The sequence below is a fragment of the Pseudophryne corroboree genome, chromosome 5 (assembly GCF_028390025.1).
Source record: "Pseudophryne corroboree isolate aPseCor3 chromosome 5, aPseCor3.hap2, whole genome shotgun sequence".
NCBI classification, from domain to species: Eukaryota; Metazoa; Chordata; class Amphibia; order Anura; family Myobatrachidae; genus Pseudophryne; species Pseudophryne corroboree.
In genome coordinates this window covers 451,151,979-451,170,785 of record NC_086448.1, presented here as the reverse complement: position 1 = coordinate 451,170,785, position 18,807 = coordinate 451,151,979, and the positions used below count along the sequence as shown (strand labels likewise).

The 18,807-nt window shown below is 44.9% G+C and overlaps 1 protein-coding gene across 3 annotated transcripts in view; it reads right to left on the bottom strand.

Moving 5' to 3' along the window:
• The window catches only part of ELP2 (elongator acetyltransferase complex subunit 2), a 405,605-nt gene that overhangs the window by 350,599 nt on the left and 36,199 nt on the right, over nt 1–18,807 (bottom strand). For all 3 annotated transcript variants that reach the window (XM_063922926.1, XM_063922927.1, XM_063922928.1), the window contains exons 3-7: nt 12,352–12,422; nt 10,780–10,930; nt 9,008–9,085; nt 7,302–7,366; nt 6,692–6,758 (exon numbers count right to left, since the gene is read on the bottom strand). In XM_063922926.1, the coding sequence (XP_063778996.1) occupies nt 6,692–6,758; nt 7,302–7,366; nt 9,008–9,085; nt 10,780–10,930; nt 12,352–12,422 (432 nt within the window). The remainder of the gene's footprint in view (nt 1–6,691; nt 6,759–7,301; nt 7,367–9,007; nt 9,086–10,779; nt 10,931–12,351; nt 12,423–18,807) is intronic.

Genomic DNA, 18,807 nt, shown 5'->3' with positions numbered 1-18,807 from the left:
TCAAGGAGAGCTGCAAGCTATACTTCCGGCTTAGGCCTCAGTCTTCTGGGTCGGAGATTCAGCGGGTGGGCATAGTGATTTCCTTGCTACAAGGAGACCCACAGGTCTGGGCATATGGGTTGCAGCCTGACTGTCCGTCGCTTAAAAGTGTTGATGCTTTTTTTACGGCACTGGGCATGTTGTATGATGACCCTGACAAGACGGCCTCAGCCGAGGCTCAGATTTCGATCCTTAAGCAAGGGCGAAGGCAAGTTGAGGTTTACTGTACGGAGTTTCGGAGGTTGGCCCATGATACCCAGTGGAATGACCCAGCCCTGAGACACCAGTACCGAAGAGGTCTTTCTAACCAGATAAAGGACCAACTGGTACAATATCCCTTGCCTGATAGCTTGGATCAGCTCATGCAGTTATCCATCCGGGTGGATAGACGGCTGAGAGAGCGTAGGCTTGAAAGGGAGACTGAGATTTCCTTCCTTCCCAAGGGAACCTCAGACTCTGAGGAATTTTCCGAGGAGCCTATGCAGATTGGGGCTACCCGCCTCTCCTCGCGTGAGAAGACGCGGAGGAGACAGCAGGGGTTGTGTTTGTACTGTGGGAATAAAGGTCATGTGGTAGTATCATGCCCAGAAAAGCCAGAAAACTTCAGGGCCTGAGGGTGATGGGAAATATCCTGTCAGGCCAGAAGTCAGAATTTCCCAAGAAGACTTTTATCATTCCGGTGACCTTGAAGATCCTCGGTCAAACTGTCAAGACTGAGGCCTTTGTGGACAGTGGGGCCGACGGGGTTTTTATGGACCGCCAATTCGCCCTGAAACACTCTGTTCCCTTAGTACCCTTGGCATTGGAAATTGAGATTTGTGGGTTAAACGGGGAACCATTATCCCAAGGTAAAATTACCTCTTGCACTAGCCAGATTTCTTTGTTTATTGGAGCCACACACTCTGAAAAATTGTCCTTTTATGTGACTGTCTGTACTTTTGCCCCATTGGTGTTGGGGTTACCCTGGTTAAGGGCCCACAATCCTCAATTTGACTGGGTCTCTGGGGAGATTCTTAGTTGGGGTACTGATTGTTTCAGGAGTTGCTTGAGCCTTCCAGTCAGGCTCTCGCAGCTAAGTTTGCCAGGATTGCCAGGGTGTTATGCAGATTTTGCGGACGTGTTCTCCAAAAAAGTTGCAGAGGTACTACCTCCCCATCGTCCCTATGACTGTGCCATTGATTTGTTGCCAAATGCTAAGCTTCCCAAGAGCAGGTTGTACTCCCTGTCACGTCCTGAGACTCAGGCTATGGCAGAGTACATTCAGGAGAACTTGGCTAAGGGATTTATCAGACCTTCACAGTCTCCAGTTGGGTCGGGGTTCTTCTTTGTGGGTAAAAAGGACGGTTCGTTGCGACCCTGCATCGACTTCAGGGAATTGAACCGTATCACGATTAAAAACTCATACCCACTGCCTCTCATTTCGGTCTTGTTTGACCAGCTTCGTACTGCCACCATTTTTTCTAAGATTGACCTACGCGGTGCGTACAATCTAATCCGAATAAGAGAGGGGGATGAATGGAAGACTGCCTTTAATACCCACTCAGGGCATTATGAATATTTGGTGATGCCTTTTGGGCTCTGTAATGCCCCGGCGGTCTTCCAGGATTTCATGAATGATGTGCTCAGGGAATATTTGGATAGATTCTTAGTTGTATACTTAGATGACATCCTAATCTTCTCCCATTCCCTGGAGGAACATCGGAAGCATGTACGCTTAGTCCTCCAGAAACTCAGAGACCACCGGCTTGGGGCAAAGCTGGAGAAGTGCGAATTTGAAGTTCAGCAAATCGCATTTCTAGGATATATTATCTCCCCAGAAGGTTTCCAAATGGAGGGTTCCAAGGTACAGGCAGTCCTGGATTGGGTGCAGCCCACTAGTTTGAAGGCGCTTCAGCGTTTCCTGGGCTTTGCGAATTTTTATAGACGATTTATCGCTGGATTTTCGTCTATAGTGGCGCCCTTGGTAGCACTCACTAAGATAGGGGCGGATGTTGCTCACTGGTCTTGTGAGGCTAAAGCGGCTTTTGCCCGTCTCAAAAGGGCATTTGTTTCGGCCAAGGTGCTGCGACACCCAGATCCAGAGCGTCCTTTTGTGGTGGAGGTGGATGCCTCTGAGATGGGTATTGGGGCAGTGCTTTCTCAGATGGGAGTGTCTGATAATCGCCTTCATCCCTGTGCTTACTTTTCCCGTAAATTTTCGCCTGCCGAGATGAATTATGACGTGGGTAACCGGGAATTGTTGGCTATTAAGGATGCACTCGAGGAGTGGAGACACTGGCTTGAGGGGGCTAAGTTTGTGGTCTCAATTCTCACTGACCATAAGAATCTGGCATATTTAGAGTCAGCGAAGCGTCTCAATGCCAGGCAGGCACGATGGGCTTTGTTTTTTGCTCGCTTTAATTTTTTGATAACATATCGCCCTGGGTCAAAAAACATCAAGGCTGATGCGCTCTCGCGGAGTTTTGCTCCAATCCAGGAAACCACCGAGGAGCCGTTGCCCATTGTTTCCCCATCATGTATTAAAGTGGGCATTACCCAGGACCTCTTATCATTAGTCCTTAGAGCACAGGAGCAGGCTCCTCCAGACCTTCCGGTAGGTCTTTTGTTTGTGCCTCCTAGGTTAAGACAGCGAGTGTTCCTGGAATTCCATGCCAAGAAGTCTGCAGGTCACCCGGGTATTGCCAGAACTCGGGAGTTGCTATCTAGGGCGGTGTGGTGGCCCTCGGTGGCTAAGGATGTGGATCAGTGGGTTCGGGCATGTGACATCTGTGCCCGAAATAAGACTCCTAGAGGGGTTCCTGTTGGCCCATTACATCCACCCTCTATCCCATCTAAGCCATGGACCCACATTTCAATGGATTTTGTGGTGGACTTGCCCAAATCCTCGGGGATGACAGCCATCTGGGTTGTCGTTGACAGGTTTTCGAAGATGGCGCACTTCGTTCCACTGGTTGGGCTGCCATCGGCCAGACGCCTGTCTGAATTATTTATGCTGCATGTTGTGCGTCTCCACGGGTTGCCACTTGATGTGGTCTCTGACCGCGGATCCCAGTTTGTGGCCAAATTCTGGAGGGCATTTTGTTCCGATCTCCAGATTTCTGTCAGCTTGTCGTCGGGCTACCATCCGCAGTCTAATGGGCAGACTGAAAGGGTGAACCAGTCCTTGGAGCAGCTCCTCAGGTGTTACGTCTCCAAGTGTCAGACTGACTGGGTTGCTCATCTGTCCATGGCGGAGTTTGCCTATAACAACGCGGCTCACTCTGCTACAGGGATCTCTCCCTTCCTTTGTGTGTATGGGCATCATCCTAAGGCCAATTCTTTTGACCCCCTGGACTCCACGCCTGGTGGTTCCTCTGTGGTTTCGGTCCTTAGAGGTATTTGGCGGAAAGTGAAGAAAGCCCTTGTGTCTGTGTCATTAGTGACCAAAAGGGTTTTTGATAAGCGGAAAAGACCCTGCAGCTTCAAATTAGGAGACTTCGTCTGGTTGTCTACCAAGAAATTGAAGTTGAGACAGCCATCTCATAAGTTAGGCCCCCGGTTCATCGGCCCTTATAAGATCACCAGGGTTATCAATCCGGTGGCATTTCAGTTAGATCTGCCCCGTTCTTTGGGTATCAATAAAACATTTCATTGTTCCCTTTTAAAACGGGCGATTAGTAATCCTTCTTCCAGTGGAAGACCTTCCCCTCTTCTGATACGTGGCCAGAGGGAGTTTGTTGTTGAAAGGATTCTTGACTCCAAGGTGGTTCGGGGTCGGCTGTCATTTTTGGTGCACTGGAAGGGGTATGGCCCGGAGGAGCGGTCGTGGGTGCGCAGTTGTGATCTTCATGCCCCCAGACTGATACGCTCTTTCTTCTCGCAGTTCCCCGATAAACCCGGTGGTAGGGGTTCTTTGACCCCTCGTCAGAGGGGGGGTACTGTTAGGGTCTCCTGCCCTGTGCTGCCACGTCGTCATGGCAACCGGGAGACAAGTGCTAGCGGAGTGACCTGAGTGCAGCTGATACTCCGGTTCGGGTCTTTTGCTGTGCAGTGGTTATAGGCTCTGTGCATGGCAGGGGATCCGGTGCTGGTTTTTGTGCTCACAGTCTGTGAGGTCTGAGTGGGGCGTGGACAGCACCTGCTTTATAAGGCCTCTTCTCAGGGTAAGCAGATGCTGCTGAATCTTTGTTGGTTAGTCAGTTTCTGAAAGTTAGCCAGTACTGTGTAGCTTTGTATTTGTTTGTTGCTTACTGCAAATAGGCCTGGGGATTTGGTATTACACTCTGCCAATCCAGACCTAGCAGTAAGACTGGAGTCAGTCGTTTAGCTTGCTGGAGTTCTGTTACTACTCTGTGAACTTAGCAAGTTTGCGGCTGTATTCTAAGACTTGCCTGTCTAATCCTGTCTCACTGTGCTAGGTGTCAGGGGTCAGTTTAGTGGCAGTAAGCTGAACCTGTGCACTGCAAGTGAGAATTAGGATTGTGGAGACTCTCCTTGTGTCTATCATTCCATCTCTGACCAAGGAGTTTACTGCCACACCCGTTGGTAACCCTTTAGGGTTTTGCTGTTGCCCTTAGCAACAGCATTTCGGGTTCTCTACGTATTAAAACACAACATCTTGCTTTTCCCATCTGAGCAGTTCTAATACAAGGGAGATACCCAGTTCCTTAGCCTCTGGGCTTCTCTGTTCACTTTGTGTGTATTTTGTTACCCTATCACCTTCTGTGTACGTTATGTCATATTCCCCAGTCTGTCTGTAAGTCCATTTGTTTTGCATTACAGTTCAAACACCAGTACATTCCTGCAGGCACTGGAGTGCATAACAGTCCTGACACCAGTACTTTCCTGCAGGCACTGGTGTGCATAACAACTGGTAAGTAAAATCTTTTTTTTTCATCCTCCCTGGACTTACTCCTTTTCACCTTTCTGTAATCTTTTCTATCCGACAAGCCTTCCACCCTCAGCTCTGCCCTGGACTCAGTTGCCCAAGTGGCTACTTTCAATTTCCAATGCCTACCGCCACAAATTTGTCCTCCACTGCACTTGCACTGGAAGAAAAGAACACGCTCTTTCTTTAAACTCCTCCATTTCATATTCACGCTCTCCTCTTATGGCTTAGCTCTTTCCCTCTCCAAACAGTTCACATATCCAAATCCTTCAACTACTGAAACTTCATCCCACTGTACATTGGCCCTCATTCTGAGTTGTTCGCTAGCTGCTGTTGTTCGCAGCGTAGCGATCAGGCTAAAAATCGGCATATCAGCGCATGCGTATGGGCCGCAGTACGCACGTGCAAAGTACTTTCACAAAAAATTATGCAGTTTTACACAAGGTCGAGCAACGCTTTTCTGTCGCTATGCTGATCAGTAAGTGATTGACAGGAAGTGGGTGTTTCTGGGAGGTAACTGGCCGTTTTCCGGGAGTGCGCTAAAAAACGCAGGTGTGACAGGTAAAAATGCAGGCAAGCTTTGGGAAACAGGCGAGTGGCTGGCCGAACGCAGGGCGTGTTTGTGACGTCAAAGCAGGAACTAAACAGACTGAAGTGATCGCAAGGAAGGAGTAGGTCTGGAGCTACTCAGAAACGGCTTGAAAATTTTTACGAGCAGTTCTGCTAACCTTTCGGTCGCACTTCTGCTAAGCTAAGATACACTCTCAGAGGGCGGCGGCTTAGCGTTTGCACTGCTGCTAAAAGCAGCTAGCGAGCGAACAACTCGGAATGAGGGCCATTGCCTCCTTAGCACTCCTCTTCCACATCTCTTTCACTTCCTATAGGTGCTCTACCAGGTTCTGCCTTTGGTACCTAGGCTTTTCCCAATTCGCACAAACCCAGCAAAATATTTGCTGGTATAGTTTGGAAGAAAGCAGAATAAAATAAAGCATTAAGACAGCAAAAAATAAAGTGGTTGTGTGTACCACCACGCCAGGTGAGTGACAACCATGCAGAAAACAACCCTCTAGCTTATTCTTCAGCCCTGAATGGACAGCATAGTATACAACACCATAAACAATATAGAACAGAAAATCTGTTAGTCTTAACTTTTTTTTATCTATATATGAATCATTCTTGTTCAACAATACACAAGAAGAATTTACTACGTTCCTGGTTTGAATACAGTATTGTATCGAATCACCCTGTCCTACAGATGGCAACTATCTCATATACTGTAGCAGGGTATCCCAAACTCCGGTCTTAAGCAATTATATCAATCCAAGTTTTAAGGATATCTATGCTTGAATACAGATGGTTAAATCAAACTGATTGAGAAACTTGTCACCTTTGCTTAAGTATGTATATCTTTAAAACCTGGACTGCTAGGGAGCCTTAAGGACAGAGGGGCAGATGTATTAAGCCTGGAGAAGTGATAAAGCAGTGATAAGTAGAAGGTGATAACGCACCAGCCAAATAGCTCCTAACTGTCAATTTACATACTGGAGCTGACTGACTGATGCGTTATCACCTTGCACTTATCACTGCTTTATCACTTCTCCCAGGTTAATACATCTGCCCCAGAGCTTGTAAATACTGTCATAGTGTAATATTTTGAAACTCTTAATTTATGTTGTTAAACAAATTGAGTATCTAAGTCTAAATATTCACAATAATAGCATCATTGTTCTGCATAACAGCAGAGAGAACTATTTACAGCTGAGCATATAGAGCAGAAGTACATACCATTAATAGCCCATTCTACACCTCGCACCCAATCCTCATGTCCATGAAGGACTTGTGTCTTCTTAAGCTGTTATGAAATAAGATCAAAATTATGGTATTTTAAACCAATTAAAGAAACACTAAAATACAACAGTAACTGCACCAAATATATTATGGGGAAAATGTCACACTCATTTAACAGAGATAAGGCATTTGTACACTGTCATTATTTGCATAGCAAGACTTGATTGGGATATTGCAGCATCATAATTGTTATGTTCTACAATAGTAAGAATAGATCACATTTTAAACATCTACTTATGCCAGCTCAAGCTATGCATCCCTTGTGTGGGTTTTGGACATTCTCCTAAATAAGTATTTGTTTTCCAACTAGAAACAATCTCCACCCACTGATACAATAGGTAAGGCACAGATTATGGTGCCCTAATTACCTAAGGCTTAAATGTGCAGAATGTAAATGAGAAATGTTTTGTATGATGATTGTCTGGGGAGAGCTAATGTAGTTACAGCAGTAGCCAGGAAAGACAGCAGCAGGCTGTACATCAAAGAAAATGAAAATAATGCTAATTTCTACACGTAAACCAGTACCAACTGTGGAAGGAATAATTACCTGCCCATCCTGTTTTACATACAAATGAACCTGGCTGTCATCTCCTCCGCAAGCTAAAATGGGGACTGCAAAATAGAAAGAAACAGCGAGACACCTACATTAAAGGGAAAACAAGTAGGAAGTCAAGATACACAGAGAACACTGTGGTGTTTGCTGAAAGGTAGAGTGAAGTACCAGATTGAATGTTCTGTGTATTTATATACCTATAATTACGCAGTGGAGCCTTACTGCAGGACTTTCTAAATTTGTCAGAGTTATAGTCTGTTTATGGGACCCAGCGGCAGAACACCAAAGAAAAAATACAATCAATGTTAAGTGTAGCGCGGACTAAAATCACAACTTTATCTCTTCTGCAGTGTAAAGTACTATAAGAATTAAACATATCATACAGTATTTATTAATTTATGATAAATAAAAGCTTGATGAACTTATTACATAGAGCTGAAGTAAGCAGTCATGTGAGCATATAAAGATACCATATGTCTTCTCCCTCTAGTCTCGTGTAAGAGATTAAAGTGAGCATCATTCTCATGTATGTCAACACATGGTGACCACCTAAGAGGATTCAAATCACCCTCTCATTACTAAGGGTTTCCCCTCCATATTCTGTTTGCATTGTTTATTAATAGTTTTAAACATACAACACTATATATACTCTCACTGTTGCTTTTTTAAGCACACACTTAGAGGAACAGCTACGGATTACAGTCTGAGCCATAGAAGAATTTGATTGTGATCCGATAGGGAAGTATACCACTGTCTATGAAATATTTGTATGAAATCTAATCATATTTTACAAAGAAAGTCATACACTGGTCCTCCTCTCAGTGGAACAGATAGGAGCTGATACTTAATACTTTATCTCTCTCCAAGATATGATACATCTACTCTTAAATATGGAGATTTGTCCGTATGCAGAGTTGTACTCATCAAGCATGCAACTCTGATACAGGACCAATTTGTTTCTAAAATATATCATCCATCTAGAATAGGCTAGCTCTAGGTCAGTGGTTTCCAAACTTTTTTGAATCACGGCGCCCTAAAATATCAGAATTTTTTTCACGGCACCCCTAGGCCAAAAATTTCTTATTGAGAAATGTAGAAAGAAATATTACATTAAGTAGATGGCGTTTATAACTTTATATGTCATCCTTAGGGTCAGTTGTGTGGTGAGGGACAAGATTTTCTTCTGTTTGACCACATATTTTATGACTGGCAGCCACCAACACTGGTTTTGCCTATTATATTGACCATGAATAATTTGAATTGGTCCTGGACCACCAACCCAGGGCACCCCTGCAAGTGTCCCGAGGCACCCCGGGGAGCCACGGCACACAGTTTGGGAACCTCTGCTCTAGGTCTACTGTGTGTTGTTCACTCAATGAAATATGTGGAATTGACATGGAAGTGAGACAATAATGCAAACAGAGGTTTAAATCCACTTAATGCCTACACGATTTTAAGAACACCTTTACAACAAAGAACACTCAGGCATGGATGGGAAAATTGTCATGATGCTACAAATATATGCTGTAAGGTTGCTTTAAGTGCCATATTTTAGAATAACACGTATAAAAGTTAAGAAGATTTAACTGTATAAAATACTGGTACTCATGAGAAAAAAGAATGAACTGCAATACGTCACTTTAGTGTCGCATTACTTTCCACTTCATTTGCAATGACAAATGCAGGTGAACTCTACTCACCCTGACTGCCAGGTAAAAATGATAAGCAGACATCCAGAACAAATCCGTTTCCAAAAGACAAGGTTTGAAGACATTCAGCTACGAGAGAGCATCAGGAGAAAAACCATTAGGCATTTTCACCCCCCCTGAAGGAACCAAAAAGATTGTTACTGCTAGAAGCTTGGGAATAATGTTAACAAGCTGACTTTTAATGACTTGGCCTCCAGTGCTGAAACTGTTGTGCCTGTTTGACCTTTTCTGCTTCTCAATTCCTACCCAGCAGATAAATGCAATGAATATTACTCATTTTCCATCACAGAGTAATCTATTGATATTTATAAAAAGACTAGCGAGACTGGCGGGCTATCGTTTCAGGAAAAGGTAGCAGCGCTTACTTCGCTTATTTGTAATAAACACCCACAGCATGTTATATCTTACTGCCCTGGCAAACAGTAACACAAATGTACAATCTACCTATAAAATGATATCCCATTTTTATATCTATATATTTTTTTAAGGCAAGTTGATAGGCAAGTTAGCAATGACCCAGCTCTATTTTTTTTTTTACATGTTTTTCCATATATTTGTGAACTTGGCGATTATTAAATTGCACAATATGTATGCAGAAAACTGGGGGAAAAATCATGGAGAAGAGTTTTGTCTGAAGATAGTGGTTTTCTGGCTATTTAGCATTCATTACGTAGGGTGATTTGCATCCCGCCAAAATATCAAAGGCTATTACGTCCTAGAGTACGATGTGCATTCATGTGTGTGCCAATGTAATCTAACAAGATGTCAAGAAACAGGTACTACAAATAAGCCCAGCCTTCTTCTATGTACATACTCTCAGGGGGCACTAGAAACGACCACTTCTAGCTGACCAGCAGTACAAGTATGGCCCTAAGGGCCTGACTCAGTTGTATGTTAATCCTGTATGCAGATACTGTGCGAAAATATGCAAATGCTACAGCCACCAGGATTTGTGTTGAGACACCCTAGGAGCGGCTTTGCAGATACAAGCACCTGCGTACACAGACATTGCAGCAGTCACAGATCATTCGCCTGTCACAGTTCTAAGAACTCTATGGCCACGCAGAATGGCCTGCGGGAACCACAATACTGATGTCATATTTTCTGAGCATGGAATCACAGTCTGAGACACATCCCTTAAGTGTTTGCAACATGTGTACGTTTTTGCCACCCACAAACGGTCCCTGCTTATCAATCACCTAATGAATATAACCTGTGACCATCATTCCTATTGAATCGCCGCACATGTGCAGTGTGGCCATGATGCATGAACCGTCAACAGATAATCGCTCAGCTCCGTAAATATGGCCATTGCGTACAAATCTGAATCAGGTGCTAAGTACCATTATTGCAGATCATTTTTTACAGAGCAGTCTTATAAATGGAACTTACTTTACTATAGCAGAAACTGCTTCCTAAAATTTGTGAATAATTAAAGCACAGGTGTGCCTACAGAGACTGAAGTATTCTGCCAGTGTATGTTTAGTGCTGCAAATGGACTTTGCCAAGGTCTCTTTATACCATGAAGATCTTGGCAAAGTTCCTTGTGTCTCTTAGTGGTTAATGGTTCAAATTCCCAGATGGTCCAATTAACAGTAATGAAGGCATTGGGCTGTACGTACATCAGGCTTCCCATAGCTGGCTGTTTATGTGAAAATTGAAGTCCAGCTTGCAGCTTCTACTTCTGGCACCCCAGTTGCAAAGTTATATTAATAGGGGGAAGCATTTTGGTAGTAGGAGGAGTCCAATTAAACAATACATACTTGTTAACTTGCTTCTTAACCATATTCGAACAGTGCAGTCTGAGGCAGCAGAGGCCACAAGAAGATCATCCTCAGAGTCTGTTGGCATGTACACAGCATGAACTGCACACACTGCCTCAGTGTGACCCTCCAGTACATCAGCATGTACACACTATAAGGGAGACACATAATATGACTGCATGAAACTACTTACAATTTAATGTGGACACAAGCAAATGTGAAATGGGTGTGGTATGTTATTTAAACAGTCATAATCATGTTGACATGCATAAAGTATACATGAGAATGTCAACATGGTCACAATATCGATATGACATGATAGAATGTCGGCATAACGTCCCTGGAGGCTGAGCAGTCACTTACCTGGTCCCGGCTGCAGCGACATCTCCAGCGTGTTCTTCAGGGCCTCAGCAGTCATGTGACTAGCAGTTACAGTAAGTACAGTCCCCTTATCCATAATACCTACCCCTAATCTACCCGCACAGAATAGCCATAACCGCCCACTGAAGTCTAACCCTGACAATCCCGGTAGCGCCTAACCCAATCGTTGCCATTCTGTTTGCGAAGTCGGCACTGTGTCTGTCGACATGTTGACTTTATGGTGTCGACAAGGTAACTGTCAACAGTGTGATCAGACACCAACTGAACAATCATACATACACTTGACTAGAGACTTTATACAGAATTGGTACTTAATTTACATGGTTTACATTGCACAGACACCTCCACTCTTACCCTTAAATTGCATACCTAATTCTAGCTATGAAAGTACACGCCTCCCCAAACTGTGAAAAGCTCCATGGTGATATCTCCAGCTTCCAGGCAGCACGTTGTACAGATGTTGCCTCAATACTCCAGCATATTACACAAATCTCGATCACAAACAAAGAGCAGCACACTGCACCTGGGTAGTATCTGTGTCCATACCACAAGCACAATCCACATACACACAGACCCTTGCAGCACCTCCCTAATGCCCCTGAGAAGCTTAAAGCTCTCCTTTGGTTGGGGGTCTAGACATGATCATTAACTCAGGAGAAAACATTCATGCACACTTCCTCACTAAACCACAGAAACGTTTTAACTTCACTATTACACTGAGTAGGCCAAAGTGCATGGTGACCAGTACTGTGTAACTATCCGGCTAACTTCACTCCTCAGTGAAATAGGTGTAGAACAGCCCTGCAGCCAATAACACATTACTGTTGAGGCCTACTCCCTGTTATAATGGTGATAGCAGTAATCCTGCCATTACGTTGTGTGCTAAATTAGGAAATAACCATAATTTATAGCCTGGGGTGGTTAAGGCAGAGGTAGGATTGTTGTGATTTGAGAGGAATGTATGAGTTGATGTTGCATGTGTGTGCATGTTTCTAGGCGTGCGGGTGTAATCAAGTTATTTGTGGTAACGGATGTACGCTGTGAGTTGAAAAGCAGAGTGTATGAGGTGTTGGGTATACAGGTTTGCAAAGGGAAGGTGTTTGTCTGTAGCCAGCTAGTTAATGCAAAATACTGTTTCTTGCTTTCTAGACTAGCTTAGTATTAGGATTCAATGATAATGAATCTAAATACCTGATAGTCCTTTGTCTTCCAAATGATCACCTTATTATCAGATCCACCAGAGACGAGTTCCGTTTCAGCACCTTAAAAAAATAAATGCTTGATTAAAAAATGGGGACAGCACGGACTACATTTTTGAATGAATTACTAGTTTACAGTATATGTTTTGCCAGACAATATATTGAAGAGATTTATTGAAAAAAGAAGCAACACAGAGCTCAAGTTTACAAAATGTTTTTAAATGATGTAATAGACAAAATAATAGGATTTTGATAACCTACCGGTAAATCCTTTTCTCCTATTCCGTAGAGGATGCTGGGGACGACATCAAGACCATGAGGGTATAGACGGGATCCGCAGGAGACATGGGCACTCTAAAGACTTTTTATTGGGTGTGAACTGGCTCCTCCCTCTATGCCCCTCCTCCAGACCTCAGTTGTAGGAACTGTGCCCAGGGAGACTGACATTTCGAGGAAAGGAATTACTTAACTAGCGGTGAGCTATCTACCAACTCACACCCTCAACCATGCCGCACACATGGCATTCAACATAACACACGCCAACAGGCATGAACCAATTGCAGCAACATGCCGAAACCAAGAAAACACAACTTGTGTAACTCGAATAACTAAACTGCAGGTAAAGTACGCACTGGGATGGGCGCCCAGCATCCTCTACGGACTAGGAGAAAAGGACTTACCGGTAGGTTATCAAAATCCTATTTTCTCATACGTCTTAGAGGATGCTGGGGACGACATCAAGACCATGGGGTCTATACCAAAGCTCCAGTACGGGCGGGAGAGTGCGGATGACCCTGCAGCACCGATTGACCAAACTTGAGGTCCAAGGTGTCAAACTTGTAGAACTTAGCAAATGTGTTTGACACTGACCAAGTAGCTGCTCGGCAAAGTTGTAATGCCGAGACCACCCGGGCAGCCGCCCAGGATGAGCCCACCTTCCTAGTGGAGTGGGCCTTTACCGACGTCGGTAACGGCATTCCAGCCGTAGTATGAGCTTGCTGAATCGTATTTCTAAGCCAACGTGCAATAGGAAGCAGGACAGCCAATCTTCTTGTGATTATACAGGACAAATAGAGCCTCTGTTTTCCGTATACGAGCCATTCTAGCAACATAGATTTTCAAAGCTCTAACCACATCTAGAGATTTTGAATCAGTGAATGTGTCAGTAATTACTGGCACAACAATAGGTTGGTTTACGTGGAAAGATGAAACCACTTTCGGAAGAAAATGTTGACGAGTCCTCAACTCTACCCTATCTTCATGGAAGATCAGGTAAGGGCTCTTGTGAGACAAGGCCCCCCAATTCAGACACCCGCCTTGCGGATGCCAAAGCCAAAAGCATCACCACTTTCCAAGTGAGAAATTTCAATTCTATCTTTTGTAGAGGCTCAAACCAATCCGATTGAAGGAACTGCAATACCACGTTAAGGCCCCATGGTGCCACTGGAGGCACGAATGGAGGCTGGATGTGCAGAACCCCTTTCACAAAGGTATGACCCTCTGAAAGAGATGCCAATTGTTTCTGGAAGAACACTGACAAGGCCGAAATCTGGACCTTGATTGATGCCAATCGGAGGCCAGCCTCCACACCATCCTGCAAAAAATGGAGAAAACGTCCTAAATGAAACTCTTCCGTAGGAGCTTTTTTGGATACACACCAAGATACATATTTTCTCCAAATACGGTGGTAATGTTTCGACGTTACTCCCTTTCTGGCATGAATAAGGGTGGGGATGACCTCCTCAGGAATACCCTTCCTGGCTAGGATACGGCGCTCAACAGCCATGCCGTCAAACATAGCCGTGGTAAGTCTTGGTACACACACGGCCCCTGCTGCAGCAGGTCCTCCCGAGGAGGAAGAGGCCAAGGATCTCCAATGAGTAACTGCTGAAGATCTGGGTACCAAACCCTCCTTGGCAAGTCTGGGGCAATGAAGATTGCTCGAACCCTTGATCCTGAGTACTTTTGGGATCAGCGGAAGTGGAGGGAAAACATACACTGACGGAAACACCCACTGGATCACCAGTGCATCCACTGCTACTGCTTGAGGGTCTCTCGACCTGGAACAGCATCTCTGAAGCTTCTTGTTGAGACGAGACGCCATCATGTCTATTTGAGGAACTCCCTAAAGACTTGTCACCTCTGCGAAGACTTCTTGGTGGAGGCCCCACTCTCCTGGATGGAGATCGTGTCTGCTGAGGAAGTCTGCTTCCCAGTTGTCTACTCCCGGAATGAATATTGCAGACAGAGCTTGTAGATGTTTTTCTGCCCAGCTGAGGATTTTTGTCGCCTCTGCCATTGCCGCTCTGCTTTTCGTTCCGCCCTGCCTGTTTATGTATGCGACTGCTGTTACATTGTCCACCTGGATCTGCACGGGACGGTCTTGAAGAAGATGTACCGCTTGTTGAAGGCCGTTGTAAATGGCTCTTAGCTCCAGAATGTTTATGTGAAGGCAGGCTTCCTGTTGTGACCAACGTCCCTGGAAGTTTTCTCCCTGAGAGACTGCTCCCCAGCCTCGTAGACTTGCATCCGTGGTTACCAGGATCCAGTCCTGAATCCTGAACCTGCGTCCCTCTAGTAGGTGAGAGCTGTGTAACCACCACAGGAGCGAAATCCTGGTTTTTGACGACAGGATTATCTTTCTGTGCATGTGTAGGTGTGACCCCGACCACTTGTCCAACAGGTCCCACTGGAATACTCTGGCATGGAACCTGCCAAACTGTATGGCCTCGTAGGCCGCCACCATCTTCCCCAACAACCGAATGCATTGATGGATCGACACACTTGATGGTTTCAATATCTGTTTTACCATTTTCTGGATTTCCAAAGCCTTTTCCAGCTTAAGAAATACTCTCTGAACTTCTGTGTCCAGAATCATCCCGAGGAAAGCCAACCTTGTCGTCGGTTCCAACTGTGACTTTGGGTAATTTATGATCCACCCGTGTTGTTGTTGGAGTATTGACAGAGAGAGAGAGATATGTTTCGTAACAACCGCTCCCTGGATCTCGCCTTTATCAGGAGGTCGTCCAGATAAGGAATTATATTGACTCCTTTCTGATGAAGGAGAACCATCATCTCCACCATCACCTTGGTGAATACCCTTGGCGCCGTGGAGAGACCGAAAGGTAACGTCTGAAATTGGTAATGGCAATCCTGAACCGCGAATCTCAGATAAATCTGGTGAGGAGGATAAATTGAACATGCAGGTAAGCATCCTTTATGTCCACCGAGACCAAGTAGTCCCCGTCCTCCAGACTGGCAATCACTGCCCGGAGTGATTCCATCTTGAACTTGAACCTTTTTAGGTGACAATTCAGATCCTTTAGATTTAGGATCGGTTTGACCGAGCCGTCCGGCTTCGGAACCACAAAGAGGCTTGAATAAAAACCCCTCCCTTGTTGTGACAACGGTACCAGGACTATGACCTGGTCTTGACATAATTTTTGGATTGCCACTGTTACTGCTTCTCTTTCTGACGGAGAAACTGGCAAGGTCGATTTGAAAAATCGGCTTGGGGGAACGTCTTGAAACTCCAGCTTGTACCCCTGGGATACTATTTGCACACCCAGGGATCCAGGCCAGACAGAATCCAATCCTGGCTGAAGAGTCTGAGACGTGCCCCCACCCGAGCGGCCTCACGCAAGGGAGCTCCAGCGACATGCTGGGGATTTGGCAGAAGTAGGGGTAGACTTCTGCTCTTGGGAACCTGGAGCCGCTGTGGGCTTCTTTCCCCTTCCCCTACCTGCAAAGAAGGGGGAACGTCTCGTCTTTATGTATCTTTTGGGCCGAAAGGACTGCATTTGCGGGTGATAGGTCTTTTTTGCCCATGCAGGCGCAGAGGGCAAAAATGTCGACTTACCTGCGGTAGCCGCTGAGACTAACGCATACAGGCCATCGCCAAACAAGGCCTCACCTTTATATGGGAGAGCCTCTATGTTACTTTTGGAATCTGCATCCGCGTTCCACTGGCGAATCCACAACGCCCGCCTAGCAGATACTGCCATGGTAGCGGCCTGTGAACTCAAGAGTCCAATATCCTTCATTGCTTCCAGCATGTAGGCGGCAGCGTCCTTGATATTCCCCAACTTAAGAAGTATCTCATCTTTATCAATCGTGTCAATTTCTGATGACACACTTTCTGACCATTTTTCAATAGTGCGACTTACCCATGCGCAGGCAATAGTGGGCCTAGTCAGTGTACCATTGGTAACATAAATGGATTTCAATGTCGTTTCCATTTTGCGGTCAGCCGGCTCTTTAAGAGAAGCCGTGCCAGGAGCAGGGAGAATTACCTTCTTTGTCAACCTGGAAAGTGCACTGTCTAACACAGGGGGTGACTCCCACTTTTCCTGTCCTCAACCGGGAAAGGGAAAGCTATGTGAATCCTTTTGGGAATACGAAATCTTTTACCAGGATTCACCCACATCCCTTCAAACAGAGCATTTAGTTAGTGTGAAGGGGGGAACGTGACTTTGGACTTCTTTTCCTTACATAAATACGCCTTCTCCTGAGGTACAGGAGTGGTTTCTGTAACCTCCAACACGTCCCTTATAGCCTGAATCATATATTGTATATTTTTTGCCAATTTATGATCTCTCTCTCTCTGGATTCACTATCGTCGACACAAGAGTCAGAATCCGTGTCGGTATCAGTGTTTATAACATTTGCAAATGGTCTCTTATGTGACCCAGAGGGGTCGCCCGCATAAGGAATAACAGCATCCTGAAAAATCACATCTTCCACAGATTTTCTCCTGCATGCAGCCTTAGATTCAGACTTATCTAATCTACGGTTAATCAGATGCATACTGTCACGTAACTCTTTCACCCATGCAGGCTCTTGGTGTACCGGTAGCGCCACCACATTACAACTCTGTGTCCCTAAAATGGCTTCCTCCGGGGAGGAACTCCCTGCCTCAGACATGCCTCACACGTGTACAGCACACCAACAGACACACTGGGACTTATTTTGGGGACAGACCCACAGTAAAATCTGTCAGAGGGACACAGGATAGGAGCAGCCAGTTCACAATCCCAGTGCCAGTATTTCCTGTGAACACAGTATGTCCACAGCCTAACAGCGCTTTTTAAATAGTAATATACACTATCAAATGCACCACAATCGCTTTGTGCCCCCCATTATTAGCACCCTGTACTTGTCAGAAGTGGAGGAGAGGACCAGCGTGTTCTCTGCAGCCTGAGGAGAGAAAATGGCGCTGAGTAGTATGCTGGCTGCCTGAGGAAGAAGCTCCGCCCCCGCAATGGCGCATCCTTACACTCACACACTGTAATATTTATACTGGCGGGGGTAGGGCTGTGCCAGCGGCAACTTATGCCCCCTTTTAGGCAGTTTGAGGTATTTTTCTGGGTGCCTTGGGTGAATACGAATCTCGCGAGAATCCGACAGCGGGATGATGATGTTCGCACGCGTGCGGGTTAACCGAGCAAGGTGGGAAGATCCGCGGCTGCCCCGGAACAGTGTAAAATGGGTGAAGTTCGGGGGGTTCGGATCTCGGAGAACCGACCCGCTCATCTCTACATAAGAGTACATTTTAAGAAGGATCTCAAAGTTAAAGAACTGTAATGAATTAATTAATTTTTATCCTCCAGCCGTAAAAAACTCTATACTTTGTTCACTATTTCACAGAAAAATTTGATGTTACCACTGTACCATGGCAGAGTTAGTCTGAAATGGACAAAAAATAGACCTGGTTCAATTTAACTAAGGAACACACAACAGAGGCAATTCTCAGGTTGACTAATTTAAGGTACCCATGTTCCTTCTGTTTAATCTCTGTTGTACAACAGTGAGCTAAGCCCAGGGCTGCCATCAGAATTGTGGGGCCCGGGACTGACAAAATAGGCAGGGCCACCCCTCCCCCCTTTAAAAAAAATAAAAAATTAAATATATTATATATATAAAAATAAATAAATATATATTTAAAATATAAATGAATAAATCCCGTGCACATACGGAGCAACACTATATTAATGCCCCTTGCACCATATTAATGCCCACAATAGCAGTGCCGCTTACACACCAAGCGGTTTATCTCCCATTTGGTTCAATAAACCACTGCTGGTTTTCATCTACCACTGTGCCCGAGTGATTTGGAACCCCATATCTTCACAGTGTACATCTCTGAATCAGGCCCTCAGTGCAGTGGTATAACATGCACTTGGAGAAAATAAAATAGCATAATAAGGCAAATAATACATTTTATTTTTCAGGTGACTTTCTACTAAAAAGCTCAAAAATGTTTTGAATTATGTGTAACATGTATTTTGGGGTGTTGTATAGATGTTTCAATTTATATTTTTATTGTATTTTTATTGAAGCAATGAGTATCATAATATTGATCAACTTTTTAAAATATTTTTGAAACTTGTTTAAAACATTTAAAATTCACATTACAGAATTTTTCTGTACTCTAAAATAATCTAGAGGC